Source organism: Trachymyrmex septentrionalis, unplaced genomic scaffold (genome assembly GCF_001594115.1).
Source record: "Trachymyrmex septentrionalis isolate Tsep2-gDNA-1 unplaced genomic scaffold, Tsep1.0 scaffold133, whole genome shotgun sequence".
Classification (NCBI taxonomy): Eukaryota; Metazoa; Arthropoda; class Insecta; order Hymenoptera; family Formicidae; genus Trachymyrmex; species Trachymyrmex septentrionalis.
The window spans coordinates 654619-669787 of NW_017304472.1; the positions used below are offsets into that span (position 1 = coordinate 654619).

The following is a 15169-nucleotide window of genomic DNA, read 5'->3' on the forward strand; positions in this document are numbered from 1 at the left end:
ATTTTCCATGACCATTTTGCATAAATGTGGCTGAATTTCGTTGATGCAGCGTTGAATCTCCTCCTTTAATGCACGGGTGGTTGTGGGCTTGTTGACATAGACCTGTGATTTCAAATAACCCCATAAAAAGAAATCTAATGGTGTTAAATCACACGATCTAGGGGGCAATTTTGGCGATTAACAAAGCCATCAAGGTGAAAATGTGCTTCATCGCTTAGGATGATTTTGCTCGAAAAATCAGCATCCATTTGTTGATGATTCAATAATCCATTCAACGAACTCATTTTCACTAACCCTAAACTGTCAGCTGTTAAATTGTTTTTTTTTGGGTTGCCAACACTTTACTGCACAAATGGCGGCAAATTCAAATCTTGCGTTAATTTTGGGACCCTTTATGTACGTACGTATGTACGTATGTACGCATGTATGTATGTACGTATGTATGTATGTATGTATGTATAAACGTATGTACCTATAAACGTACGTATATGCTTGTGACAAAAAAATATGTAGAAAGACGTGATAAAACATGTCGCAACACGTTTGAAATTCTTGGAAAGAGTGGGGAGGGCTTGTCTCTCCTCTTCGATTCCAGAAGTATTACCATATTGATAAAACATGTCGCGACATGTTTGAAATTCTTGGAAAGAGTGGGAAGGGCCTGTCTCCTTCTTCGATTCCCGAAATATTACCATATACGTCACAATTTACGCGGATGCAATCAGTCTTGCGATACCCGCTTGTACGAACGGTTAAAAAAAAATGTACTTCGCTAAAGAGAGCAGCGTATTGTACGACGTGAAGAAGGAATATAACATGTAAGTTTCAACATTCTATACACAAAAGAAACGTTTTTTAACATTATGTATGTATGCAATCCGCAGCATCATGCGATGCGTTTGAGCAGGCGTTACGATCTGACGAATACGGGCTATAAATTTTTGGAAATTGGTATGAACGTTGGTCCATCGAGTTATGTGGAGATCGTCCTGGGAGAGCATCGCGGACACGAACTATCGCTGTCTCTCGGAACCTGGAAGAGTCTCTACGAGCAGCGATGGAATATTTACAAAATGCTTCGAAACGAATACACGGACAATTTTATAAGTGTTGGGCCGCTAATCGTCAGAGTTTGTACGCTGGACGATGCTACGCACGTATGTCTCGATTCTTCGTCCGTACGCATTACGATGACCGAAACGACACTACGCCGTATGTTTGACTTGGACGTGTGTATCGATGTAACGTTCGAACAATTAGTCCGACTCGTCGATACGATTGATGCAAAGTATATTCGCGATTGATATATTACAATTGATGCAAAGTATATAAGCGATTCTCCAATATCACATCTGAGAACGCCATACGCGACAGCAGCTTCTTCAATGGACGTCAACTCATCAATTGCGAGCTATTAGCTTCAGTTTTTAATACGTATGAAAAAAACACGATGTAATAAGAGGCGAATAAAAAATTTTCGTCCACATCATTTTATATTTGTACTTTATTTTACTCTCCATCCATCCTATACCTCGACGTACTAATAAGAAACCTTATTGAAAAAACTGCGTTATAGAAAAGAGGATTCATTTCTTTCATCCTTTCTTGACTCATATCACGTTATGCGCTCCAACATCGTCGTGCACGCTCTATCGCTTACAAAGCATACTACGTTATAATATCAGTGATTATTAATCTGGCACATGTCAGATAATAATGTGTCATGTAAAGCGTCGTACACGCTCTATCTTTCTCTAACGTGCGAGCCCTTATTATCTACACATTTTTGGGGTGGACGCGGGGCCCGCAACAGCGGCGACGGCGGCGGTGGCGACGGTGGCGGCGGCGGATGAAAAAAATAAGAAACGCATTGTTTATGTAATCAACCGACCGGGGTCCTATTACAGCGATGCCACCGGAACTTCCCGCGCCTTCCCCCGCGCCTCCCCTCGCGCTTTCCTCCGCGCCTTCCCCCGCGCCAACGAATACCCTCCGCGCCACCCCCCGCGCCTACGAATACCCTCCGCGCCACCCCCCGCGCCTACGAATACCCTCCGCGCCTACGAATACCCCCCGCGTCTACGAGTACTCTCCGCGCCCCGCACTCCCCTTAGAGGATCCGAGTTAGAACTCTCATAGTATTGCTACTACTGTCTATGTTTTTGCTAATTTTTCCAATATCGCTGGGAAGGTTTCTAACGACACGTTCTTTAAACTTGTTACGCTCGTCGATCGGTGGCCGTTAATGCTGAGTTTTTATTTATGCTTTACCCTAACTAATTACTTTATCGAACGTTCACGAAACAAAAAAATTGTGGAGTCCACTGGACGTAACAATACGTATATTGTATAATATAATTCTTCTAACTTTTTCTACATATAAAAACATTAAGGTAGAGATATGGAAAAATTAAAATAATTTTGTGATTATTTTGTACTTTATTCTACCATATTTTGGTATGAAATGTAGATATACTGTGATTATACTGTATTAATTTTTTAACAATCTTAATATTTTTATACATAAAATAATCAAATAAATCAATTGATATAAAAACGCACATGCTTTAAAAAAATATATATAGTTAAATATTGCAAAATGCGTAATTTTTTAAATAAGCAACTATGTGTCTTTTTTATACAAGTGATTCAACTCATTATTCTATGCATAGAACTATTAAGGTACAATGATAAAAAAATGAATCGAGATATTTTATATTTCATTCACCATGTGACAGAATAAGTATAAAATAATTCGGAAATTATTTGGATTTTTTTTTAAATATTTTCTACCTCAATACTTTTATATGAATAAATTAGACAAAATATGTTACATAAAATAAATTATATAATTTCATTTTTAAGAAGTAATAATAAGTTCTATCTTAAAGTATTAAAATTTTTCCAGAACTGATTTTATCATTATTTACACTGCTCTAAGCCATATAATTTTCTTTTAAATGTTTTTTCGTATTTTATATAGTTTTCGAGACTATTTAAAACAAAATGAGATTTTGTACCCTGTTTATAAATGCTTTTCGTAAATTATTAATTTTTACATACAATTTTTTTTCTTTAAAGCAATATTCCTGACAACTACAAAATCCTGTTCATGCAAGGAGGCGGTACTGCCATTTTTGCAGCTATTCCTCTTAATATTATGAATACAGGAACTGCGGATTATTTAGTAACTGGTGAGAAAAATTGTAATTTTTATATCTTTTTAATAAAATAGGATAAAAAAAATTCGTAATTTAAATGCATTTATTTAGGCTCATGGTCTGCAAAGGCGGCAAAAGAAGCGGCGAAATATGGAAAAGTGAACATGGTTTTGTCTAATGTAACAAAATATATAGAAATTCCGCATCCCTCCACGTGGAACTTAAACGCGAATGCATCATATGTTTATTATTGCGCTAATGAAACTATACATGGTAAACAAAAATATTTTGAATTGTTTTATTGTATTTTTTAATCTTGCTTACAAAAATAAAAAAAACATGAGACGTAAGTCGATTGTAAGAGGAAAGTAATAGAAGTATGAATGAAACTTTTAAAAAGCGTAAATTGGAATGATGGAAAATAGTGTTTTAGAAGTGACTTTTTTCCGTTTCGCTATTACAATTTACGTTTTTAGAGGACCCATTGTATGCTTTTGTCATTTTATCTTTATGTTCGACTTACATTCCGATCTTTATTTTTGTTAGGAATTATGTACGGATATATGTGTACTAAAATATGTATGTTTCCAGGAATTGAATTTGATTTTATCCCGGAAACAAATGGCATACCACTTGTTGCTGATATGTCATCTAATATACTTACGAAACCTTTTGAGGTATCTAAGGTAAGTATCCATATCCAAATTAAATATAAATATCTTCAAACATATTGAATTATATTGTGTTTGACGAAATTTCGTTTACTTACATCATGTAGTACTTCACTCTCATCAATGTTAATAAGAAATTTTGAAACTGCGACGGTACGCTTTGCTCGCCGGAATTTGCTCGCCGGAGCCAAGGTTCGAGAAAAGCGTAAGGCATCAAATCGTTTTACAAAGAGTGTCTTTATTTACAGAACTTTCTATATTGACAATAGTTGTTAGGAAGGAAATCTATCTGCCACCAGTCGTTGAGTTGCGGATCGCAGTGCGCGAATATGCATAAAGACTGTATCAGACTACCGACTCTGCAGGCCCGACTGCAGTATCCGATTCCAGTTGATCGATCCTATTTGTTGATGTTTGCCGATATTTGTCACCAACTGACTCAACTATATAGAAGAGTAAAATTAATAAAACGTAAGAGTGTTGTAAATCTCGGACGAATTGTATCGAAATATAATATAATATTTATGTTGAAAATCGAGACGTGATACCGGCTAAGTTTCAGGTATTCTGGCTGACAGATTCGCAGAATTAAGATCTTTCTCGACTTCATTTATTAATAATAATTCCGAATCGTAATAGTTCTAATGTTTCTTTTTTAATGCCATCTTTCCCAACTGTCTCTTACGGATGTTTATGAACTATTTTTTCTTATATACAATCATTAAATCGTTTTAGTATCTTTCGTTCGAGTATCTTTATTCAGAATTTTCTATATTGACAATAGTTGTTAGGAAGAAAATTTATCTGCCCTCAATCGTTGAGTGATTAAATTTTGTATTTCTATATTGATTCTAATTTTGATTGTAATTTTGAGCTGACGACACTTACTCGAAAAATAAACTCAAATCTAAATGCGAGTTGGCTGACTCAGTCAGTCGATGTTTCACTATGATTGGTCCGCTGAGGATCAGTTAGAATCGAGTCGATCTACAGAGTCGGTGATCTTATACGGGCTTAAGTGTCCGTGGCGGCTACGGGTAAACGGCTACAATAAGGTTATGTATGGATCGTTAATATAAAAGATTTTGCACGATACCAGCTAGTGAACCGCAAATATGTACAGATGAGTGCAGATGACAGGGCCCGTACATGCAGGTCGAAATATGAATATATTTTGGCGGTTACAAGCGGGTTGCATATAAGCTGGTTGCGAATATATACTCATTTGCAGAAAAAGCGGTCACACACTGAAAATTTAGGAAAAATTTACCAAATTTCAAATGATCGTAACTTGGTAAATAATAAAGACAAAAATATATTTAAAAATGCAGAATGAAGTTTGCAGTGTCCACTTTAAGGATATTTGAATGAGAATTGTACTGGGCCAATTTTTTTAAAGTGGCAAAGTAAGAAGAAAAAATTGCAAAATCGAAGGTCTGAGATTGCGACGATACATGGCCTGAATTAGGCGTTGCAGGCTAATAGGATAAAATAAACATGCAGATATGGAATTTTACATTTAAAATGCTTTTTTACGGAGTAAAAATTTGATATCATTTTTTGCTTAGTTATACCAATTTATGGTATCGCTGTCATTAGCTAAAGTTATGATTGTAATTTATTTCAATATGAACTGCATAGAGTTTGATTTATCGGAATTGAACCTTATTTTGCGTGCGTGCGTGCGTGCGTGTACGCGCATATGCATATATGTATCCTGTTCTTAGCGTTATCTGGGATCAACGGCGTGGTCGTGACAAGAATCTGATTCTCTATGTCGGATGTGTGCGCGCGCGCGCGCGTGTGTACGTGAATGTGTGTGCATGCTTACGTACGTGTGTATATGTGTGCATGTGCGCGCACGATGTGTGCGGAAATATGTGTACATGTGTAATTGCATTCCATTCATAGAATTCTTCGAAGTTCTTGCGGTGATTGAGGAGCAAGTACTTCAAAGAATTCTACGAATGGAATGCAATTACATAGAACGAAATTAAAAGCCTAATAAGGAGTATGCCTGATCACATGAATGAGGTAATATTGTACATGCACGAAGAGATCATACTCACTATTAATATACTATAAGCATGGGCGCACATACACACATGCGTGATTTCGCACTTTTCTGACAAGGTTGTCTCATAAATGTTCAATGGGGTTTTAATCTGGACTATTCACTGGTTAATCGAATCAATTTATGGCAATTTCATCGAGAAAATCAAGTACTCTTCTCGCAATATGTGATCAAGCATTATTTCGCATAAACAAGAAATTCTATCTGATGAGGGGTGTGTACGAAACAACATATCGAATGAATACGTTTTTCACGTATACATCTCATATTATTGTTCATATTATTGTTAAAGAAGTACAGATTATGTGAGTATTTGCAGAAATTCTTGCCCAACCTATTACAGAGCATTCATTGTAGTTGTGGTTTCACTTAGAGCTATAATCTGCAAGTCGTTCTTCTTTACTATATAAACTCGTCGTTCTCGTCCAAGAGAATAGAGAAGAAAACGAGATTGCTAGAAAGAACTTTCAGCTAACCTCAGTTTATGTGAGTCCAGTTTCTACACTGCAAAATTGAATCGGGCTACGCGATGGCAATGTTGAAGCAAAGGTACAGCCGCAGGCTTGCGCGAAAACAGATTTTGTTCCACTAATTTTCTTCAAATGGTATTAACGGATACGTTGGTGTTGCGAACTCTCTTAAATTATTTCGAATTTGGACGGCTTTGATGTCTATCTCTTAAAGAATTTAAAGCAATCTGTTATCATTATTGGAACAGCGAGGGCGTCCCGAACTAAGCTTCCTCTGAAAAGAATTGGTATTTATGAATCTAAAATAAGTACGTTGACATTGACAAATCAAGTGTCTCAGCTACATATCTTTAATTTTTTCATCTTCAATTGAAGTAACAACACTTGAGCAGTTTTTTTAGGATTTATCGTCGCTATAATATCAATCAATTATTTCGACGCGAAAAAATTAATCGTTTAAATTGAAGTCGTACGAAGTAACGCGTCTCGAAAAAAAAAATCAAGGAAGAATAAAAAGAATCGCAAAAGGTCGTGCTACTCTGCAATCTGCATAGATGTCAATTCACAGACGTTTATAACACGCTACGTCATGTAGAAGGGGATACGTGGGAATAATCACCACTTGAGTTGTGACGTTTGACTGGCACACAGTGGAAAAATGGGAATTACTGTTCAAAAATTGCTATAGATCTTTATTCTTAACGGATTGAGACGAACTTTTTTTTTAAATTAATTGCTAATAAATGTCAAAGAAAACTATGGAGTTGGATTTTTAAAAAAGATCCTTTGAAATGTGCAATATTAATTGTCTGGAAATTATTGTTAACCAGAAGTTGAATAATTCAAATGAAAGCTACTAGAGGAAAGTCGCCAATATTGACATAGGTCTTCAAAAATGATAGCCCCTTTATTTTTCAGAAACTATTGCACTTTTATTAATAATAATAAAATGATCTGTTTAACTAATTAAAGAAGCATAAACTCATAATTCGTATATTTGTGGTTTGTTTCTATACAAAATCAGCTGAAAACGAAATTTACGAATGCGAAAATAAAATTCTTACGATTTTCTTTTGCAAATTGCGTAGTTCAAATAATAGTGACTATATCATTGATAATATTACGTCATTTTAAATAGTTGTAGTTTCCTAAATTAATTTTATTTGTGTTATTTTTTTTTTAATTTTTTTATAATATGATTTTAAATTTAAAATTAGAGTGCAGCGTAAACTGCCACACCTGTAAAACAGACCAGAAGAGTTGACTTAAGGTTGCTTTATAGTGTCAAATAACTCTATTAGAGTTGAAGGCAACCGTGCATATATGGAAAAACTCTTAAAAAAACTATCGTGTTACATATTTGCATTTTGCAGACCTCAGCATAAAGTAAATATGCCCATAATTTAATAAAAAATGTTTTATAATAAAAAATGTTTTATGATGAAGAAAAAATTCTGGAAAATCTTATATACGTTTACTTGTAGGTATTATATAGATAATTCCTGTAAAAGAAAAAGAATAGGAATACATAGCATTACTGCGTACTGTGTCAGTTTTGGAGCCCATTTTATCAGACGCTCATTTTTGCTTATCTAATGAAAAAATTAATTATTACAAAATTGCAAACAGTATTATAAAAAACTGCTTATACTATCTGATAGAAGACATTTTTTAATGTGTTATTAAAGTTTTATTTATGTTCTTAAAGTTTTATTTTTATTTTTTGTTTAAAAAATATTGTCTAAAAACAAGTGGTATGTTGGTATCGGTGACTTTCCTCTACTACACTCAATTATCTTACATAAGAATTTTAGCGGACTCGCTGAATGCAAATCTAATGTTAGAATTAAGATATGACTATTGACAGCAACTTTGATTCAACTTCTGGTTAACAGTTTAATTTCCAGATAATTATTAATCATAACAAATTTCTTTTAAAAAAAAGGTGCCAAGTGTATGTGTCGGGGTTTAATGGCTGGTAAGATCGCGGTGTATATTATTGAAAGATAGCATCTAAATAGAGTCATGAAATGCCGCGTTGTAGAACATTAAGTAAACCAGCAAGTTCTATCATCTAGCGTCTATGATCGCGAACCCTGGGCAATGCGACTTCGGTCATAGCAGATAGATAGGGGCGAAAGGCGATACTCTTCAAAACTAGAACAACCCAGTTAAGGAAAGGAACCCTGATAGAAAACCGAAAACTCAAAACAATGAATAAAACGAAAACGGATGTGACTACTCCAAGTGGTATTCCGGAAAATGCCCCAGGCAATCCATCCTCTTCGGAGGCCGGCCTAAAGGATTCTGAGGGGGGAGGAGGAGGCAACCATTGTTTGATAAGGTTCCTCTTGATAAAGGAACTTTGCTACTGAGATCGCTCTCAACGAAAATAATATCGAAACAGAGTCAACTAACACTCCACGAGAGTTTATTTAAAAATAGACCACGGATCAGTTCCCTTGGATTATGACCCCAGACACCAAAATATTGTAAACAAAGAAATGAACACTCAGCAAAATAAAATTACTCAGAAGTCGATTGAATGGCAAAAGGCCCTAATATTCAGACAGTACAAAAAGAAAAGAACACAATCATGTTCATCACCAATAGGAGACATTCCTACCGCAAACAGATTTCTACAGAGAACTACAAATACAAAATAATTACATCTCACCAATTGAGGATCTCCTATAAAAATGCAGATAAAAAGTTATAGATCTAGTCAGAGACCAAGGTTTAATCGGACATATGTTTATTGAAAAAGATGACAGACCCTATCGAATCGTAATTAAGCACCTTCAATTCACAACTTCTATTGAATCTGTCAAGAAGGCTATAGAACAAACAGGAGCAATACCGTAAGAGATAAAATTATGAACGCTAGATTTGATCGCGATAAAAAATTAAATATCTTCTTTGTCAACATCGAACTTAGACCTAACAACAAATTTGTGAAAAAATTACTCACATCTTTAATGCTCGAATAACTATAGAAGATCCCAAGAAAAGAAGGTCAATTGTGCAATGCCAATGATGTCACAATATGAACATATTGAAAACAACTGTCTGCGCCCATATAGATGCATAAAGTACGCTGAAAAACATAAAACCATAGATTATCCAAAAAAGGATTGGAGCACACCTGTCAAATGTGCATTATGCCTTAATAATCATTCCTCTAATTACAAAGGATGTGAAGTATATAAGGAAATCGAAAAAAGAAAAAACCCTAATATCACTAATCGTAAAACGAAAGAATCTAATGTAACACTGAAGTAAGGGAGGAAAACGCGAGAAGATCACAGTCACAGAACGTATCTTATAACAAGTGCACATTTGCTCAAAGGAGAGACATTACATCAAATTACGATAGAAACCTTACTTTATAAATAATCAGAAAAGAATGATGCTAATTAGCCAATTCAACTTCTTACTGAGGCTTCTCATAACACTATTTTCTAAATTAATAAAATAAAATCTTTACGAATTGCAACATGAAATATTAATGGTCTCCTGCCAAACAAAAAGGAAGTACTCTTACTTATTATTGCAAACAACCTGGATATTGTCCTCATCTCAGAAACACACATGACCGTTAACAAGGTCTTTACTCTAGAGGCTTCCATCTCTACTCTACTCATCATCCGGATGGTACAGCATATGGTGATTCTGCCATTTATCAAAAATACAATAAAACATTATGTGATAGCGGAATATAGGACAGAACAAATAAGCTTGTTCTGTCGTCGTTACCGATTTATTGCGGGTGGAGACTGGAACGCAAAGAATACTTGCTGGGGATCAAAATTGAGAGGGAGGGAACTCAAAATCAGTATTGAAAACTGTGGACTAGACTAACAATCAGGGAGCCGACGTATTAGCCAACGAATAAAAATAAAGTCCTAGACCTCATAGACATCTTTATTACCAAAGGCATAGGAAATATCTACACAAAAGTGGAAAACTGTTTTGATGGTTCTTCAGATCATTCATCATAGCTATCCTAAGTACTACTGTCATTTATCGACTACCGCAACCATATTTGAGCAATCATAAGACGGACTAGAAATCCTTCCGTAAGTGCATAAATGAAAATATTAATCTAATGTTACCATTAAGATCCAACGATGACATAAATAAGGCCACACTTTATATCACAAAGATAATCCAAATGGGGACATGAAGTTGCACACCCACGCGCATTGTTAGTACGTACCAAAATCAAAATTATTCATTGGATATCAAAAAGAAAATATTAGAAAAGCGTAGATTACACAAGAATTGGCAATTGAGCAGACTCTCGAAAGATAAACTTGCACTCAACAAAGCGGCAATGAAACTCCGAGCATTACTGAATAAAATAGACAATGATACCTTAACACGCAAACTAGAGTCGTTAAGTCCCTCTAATTCTAACGAATACTCACTGGAAAATTGTTATAAAAATACTAGAATACCACCTATGATCAATATCCCTATCCTAAAATTCAATGACAACAAATGGGCTCGCAGTGAAGCAGAGAAAGCGGAGGTCTTTGTTCAATTTCTACAGAAAGTCTTTACTCCACAGAAAATAGTAAAGAGACAGCAATAGTAAAAAAGTCAAGGAGTTTTTAAATAATAATCTGTAACTCCTTTGAAACCAATTAGTTTAAAGGAAATACAAGCAGCAATTAAGAGATTATCTCCCAAAAAAGCACCTGGCTTCCGAGATTCTAAAGTAGCTGCCAAGAAAGGGACTTTAGTCTAGTCTTTTTTGTCTTTTAATTCAACGAAATTATCCGCACCTCATGTTTTCCTGGAAAGTCTCACAAATAATAATGATTTAAAAAAGGCAAATCATCGAACCTAGTTACATTCTATCGACCTATTAGCCTGTTACCAGTGCTGTTAAAGCTGTTTAGCCCAGTAATTTCAGCCAATGATACGAGGGTGATCCCAGAAGTACCCGACCTGACGTACAGATGGCGGTTGTTGTATTAAAAAAATCACTGTAGAGGAAAGCACCAACTTTCTAAAGCTTAACTATGAAGTTTGAAGACGCTACGTTGTTCAGTATTTGTTTGGCAGCCATCAATAGTGGACGATCTCGGTGAATTTGCAAAGATGGAAAAAATTGGTCATCGTTATGTGATACAATACTTTCATTTGAAAGGTCTTAGCCCAACTAATATCAAAGCCGAGCTGGATTCTACTCTGGAGGAGTCTGCTCCTTCGTTTACAAGAGTAAAATATTGGCAGAGTTTAAACGAGGCCGTACGAGCTGCGAAGACGAACATCGCAGTGGTCGACCAAGTGAGGTGGCCATTCCAGAAATGGTGAAGAAAATCCACAAAATGGTATTGGGTGACCGTCGATTGAAAGTGCGCGAGCTAGCAAACATGGTAAACATTTCAAAAAGTGCTGTACATCGCATATTGGCTGAAAATTTGGAGATGAGAAAGCTGTGCGCAAGGTGGGTGCCGCGCTTGCTCACAATCGAACAAAAGCAGCGTCGAGAGGATGTTTCAATCGAGTGTTTGGCGATGTTTCGCAGCAACAAAGCCGAATTTTTGCGCCGATTCATAACCATGGATGAAACATGGGTCCACCACTTCACACCTGAAACGAAGGAACAGTCGAAGCAATGGACTGAAAAGGGGGAATCGGCTCCGAAGAAAGCAAAAACAGTTCCATCGGCAGGCAAGATCATGGCGTCAGTTTTCTGGAATGCGCGTGGCATAATTTTCATTGATTACCTTCAAAAAGGAAGAACAATCAATGGCGAGTATTTATTTATGCGAACTTATTGCAGCGTTTGGGTGATGAAATCAAGGAAAAACGGTCACATTTGGCGAAAAAGAAAGTGTTGTTTCATCAAAACAATGTATTAGTTCACACATTCATTATCGCGATGGCCAAAATCAATGAGTTAAAGTTCGAATTGCTTCCCCACGCACCCTATTTGCCAGATTTAGCCCCCTCGGATTATTTTCTCTTTCCAAACTTGAAAAAATGGCTCGGTGGTAGAAGATTTACCAACATTGTGGAATCTGCGGTTAATGGCTATTTTGAGGAGTTTAACGGTTCTTACTATAAACAGGCCATCGAAGCTTTTGAACATCGCTGGGAAAAGTGTATTGAGCTAAAAGGAGACTATGTGTTGAGAAATAAAGATATTTTTTCCCAAATTTTTTGTGTTTTTTTTGTTAGGTCGGGTACTTCTGGGACCATCCTCGTATTGTTCCACAACATCAATTTGAATTCCGCAAGCATCACTCAACAATTAAGAAAACGTACAGTGGTTAATAAAATTAGATAAACCATGGAACGCAAAGAATACTACTCGGCAGTCTTCTTAGACGTGCAGCAAGCATTCGATAGAGTATGGCTTACTCTATAAAATAAACAGAAAAGCTTCCACATAGCTTTTACCTACTCCTAAAATCAAATCTTGTGGAAGAATATTTAGAATTAAAGAGGGAGAAGAATATTCAAAATTTTACCCAATAAAAGCTGACGTTCTACAGAGTTCGATCGTAGGCCCAATATTATATCTAATCTTTATATCAGATATACTTATAAACAATTGACGACAACAGAGAAAAATATCAGGGCTCGAGCTCAGGCTTCGTCTCTCCTTCGAGTTGGTAGACTTCCGTCCTGTCACTAATCTACATAGCCCTACTCTAGTGGTTTTTCTATTGTGCCTATATCTGCCAGTAAATTTCTTATATACCAGTAACTAGAGAAGTGATCACAGCAACATTTGCTGATAACACAACGATACTGCCTAGTAACCGAGATCTAACTAAAGCATCTAAATACTTACAGATGCATCTAACAAAGCTAGAGTAATGATTCCAGAACTGGAAAATCCAGATCAGCACTCAAAAATCAAATCATATAACCTTCATCTTAAATTAAGAGAACTTGTCTCACCAGTCAACATTTGCAATGAAGTCCTACCTCGAGTGAATTTGGTGAAGTATTTGGGCTTGCATCTCGATCATAGATAAACGTAAATGAAGCTAATCACGCAAGCCCCTTGGTTTACCAAAAACACCGAAGTGTACGAATATTTACAAATGGTTAAGGAGGAAATCAGAGCGAGAAGTTCAAAATATCACCATAAACTATGTAACCATCCTAATCAACTAGTAAATCCTTTACATGAAAATACGAATCAGGTCAAAAGGTTGAAAAGACATCATATACTGGAACTATCTAACTGATAGCGAATACACGTACATGAGGCTGAAGGCTACAATACAGTTTCACCTCTCAAATCATGTTTACCCACAAAAAAATCTGCTTATAGTTAAATTCTAATTGATAGTTAGATTCCTCTCAGGCAAAAGAATGCGTGCTCTTCTCAGAAAAAATTGTTACATAAATTATTATACGAGCGTGTATACATGCTTTTTGAAGAAAAAAAAAACTTCCAAACCTATTCCAAATCTATTTTTTAAACTATATAATAACAATTTTTTTCAAAAAATATGTAAAATCTTTAAAATGCGCCGTTTTGATAATCGATTGTAGCTCTACTGTTAATCTTTAGTTTATATTACGTGTACTATTTTTAGTACTGAGATTTTTAGTATTGAGCAGCTTATATGCTGAGAAAGAAGTAGAAGTTACATGAATGTATAAACATTCATTTGCATACATTTGGAAATGTTTTACTTTTTTGTTAATTTTGTAACCAAATACTATTTTCTAAATAAAACAAATATTTTAAGGCTATTTTTATGGAAGGCCACATTACCCCCCTTTTTTTCTTTTAATCATTATGCAATGTTACATTTTTATTAATAGTATCCAAAGTAATAAATATTTCGTAACTCAGAATCCAGAATCGATTCAACAACATTTTAACAAATGTAATTGTCAAGTTTTAAACTTAAATATTGATTATTAACATGATTATTGTGTAAAATGTAATTGGGATGCCATCATATCACCTTTTCCTCCAAACTTTAAATGTCGCTATTGAATTTTGAAAATTTGAATTTTTGAAAAAAAAGGAAATTTTTTATTCTATTATTTATTTATTTTTATGAGTAACAGAAATCAGAATAAAAATGTTTTAAATTTATATAAATCCAATTTAGACTCCGTACTAAGTCATAGCCACTCTTTCGAAAAAAACCCTCAATTTTTGGTGTTAAACTCAAATTTAGGTGTTTACCACCAAAGTTGAGTGTTGACCGTCAATTTATTGAGTGTGCGTTGAGAGTTTGACCATCAACCTTGGGTGTCACTTAAATGTTGAGCATCAATGTTAGGTGTCGGTTGAAAATAACCATGAATATTCGGTATTGTCTTGGTGTAGACACTCGATATTGAGTATCATTTGAGTGTTTATCATCAATGTTGAGTATCGGTTAGGTGTAACCATTAAATTCGATGAATAATTTGGTGTATACATCATACTATACACCGAATTTGATAGTAACATTAGAGACCCTACAGTGTAACAGAGATTCGTAAAGTGTCACGTGATCAATATATTTCTTTGATTGGCTGAAATAATTTGTAACAGCTACCATATTGAATTTACTATCAATATATTCAACATCAACTCCTGTCGACTGCTGTGGAATGAGGTAGTAAATAGTATTATTACTACAGCGACATGCGGCGCAATTCGTTGGCATAGTGATGATGGATGTAAATTCTGTACATAAGGTCGTGCAACATTCAATGCAAAACATGTAATATTAGGTTGAGTAAAAAGTCATCGCGTATTTTTTAGCTCAAAGTTGTATATACAATATCTTCGTCAATAATGAATGAAATTCAAAT

At 35.2% G+C, this 15169-nt stretch overlaps 1 protein-coding gene across 4 annotated transcripts in view; it reads left to right on the forward strand.

The window, feature by feature from the left end:
* Nucleotides 1-15169, forward strand: part of LOC108757168 (probable phosphoserine aminotransferase) — a 242032-nt gene that overhangs the window by 97217 nt on the left and 129646 nt on the right. For all 4 annotated transcript variants that reach the window (XM_018501576.1, XM_018501574.1, XM_018501577.1 and 1 more), the window contains 3 exons: nucleotides 3082-3194; nucleotides 3273-3434; nucleotides 3753-3847. In XM_018501576.1, the coding sequence (XP_018357078.1) occupies nucleotides 3082-3194; nucleotides 3273-3434; nucleotides 3753-3847 (370 nt within the window). The remainder of the gene's footprint in view (nucleotides 1-3081; nucleotides 3195-3272; nucleotides 3435-3752; nucleotides 3848-15169) is intronic.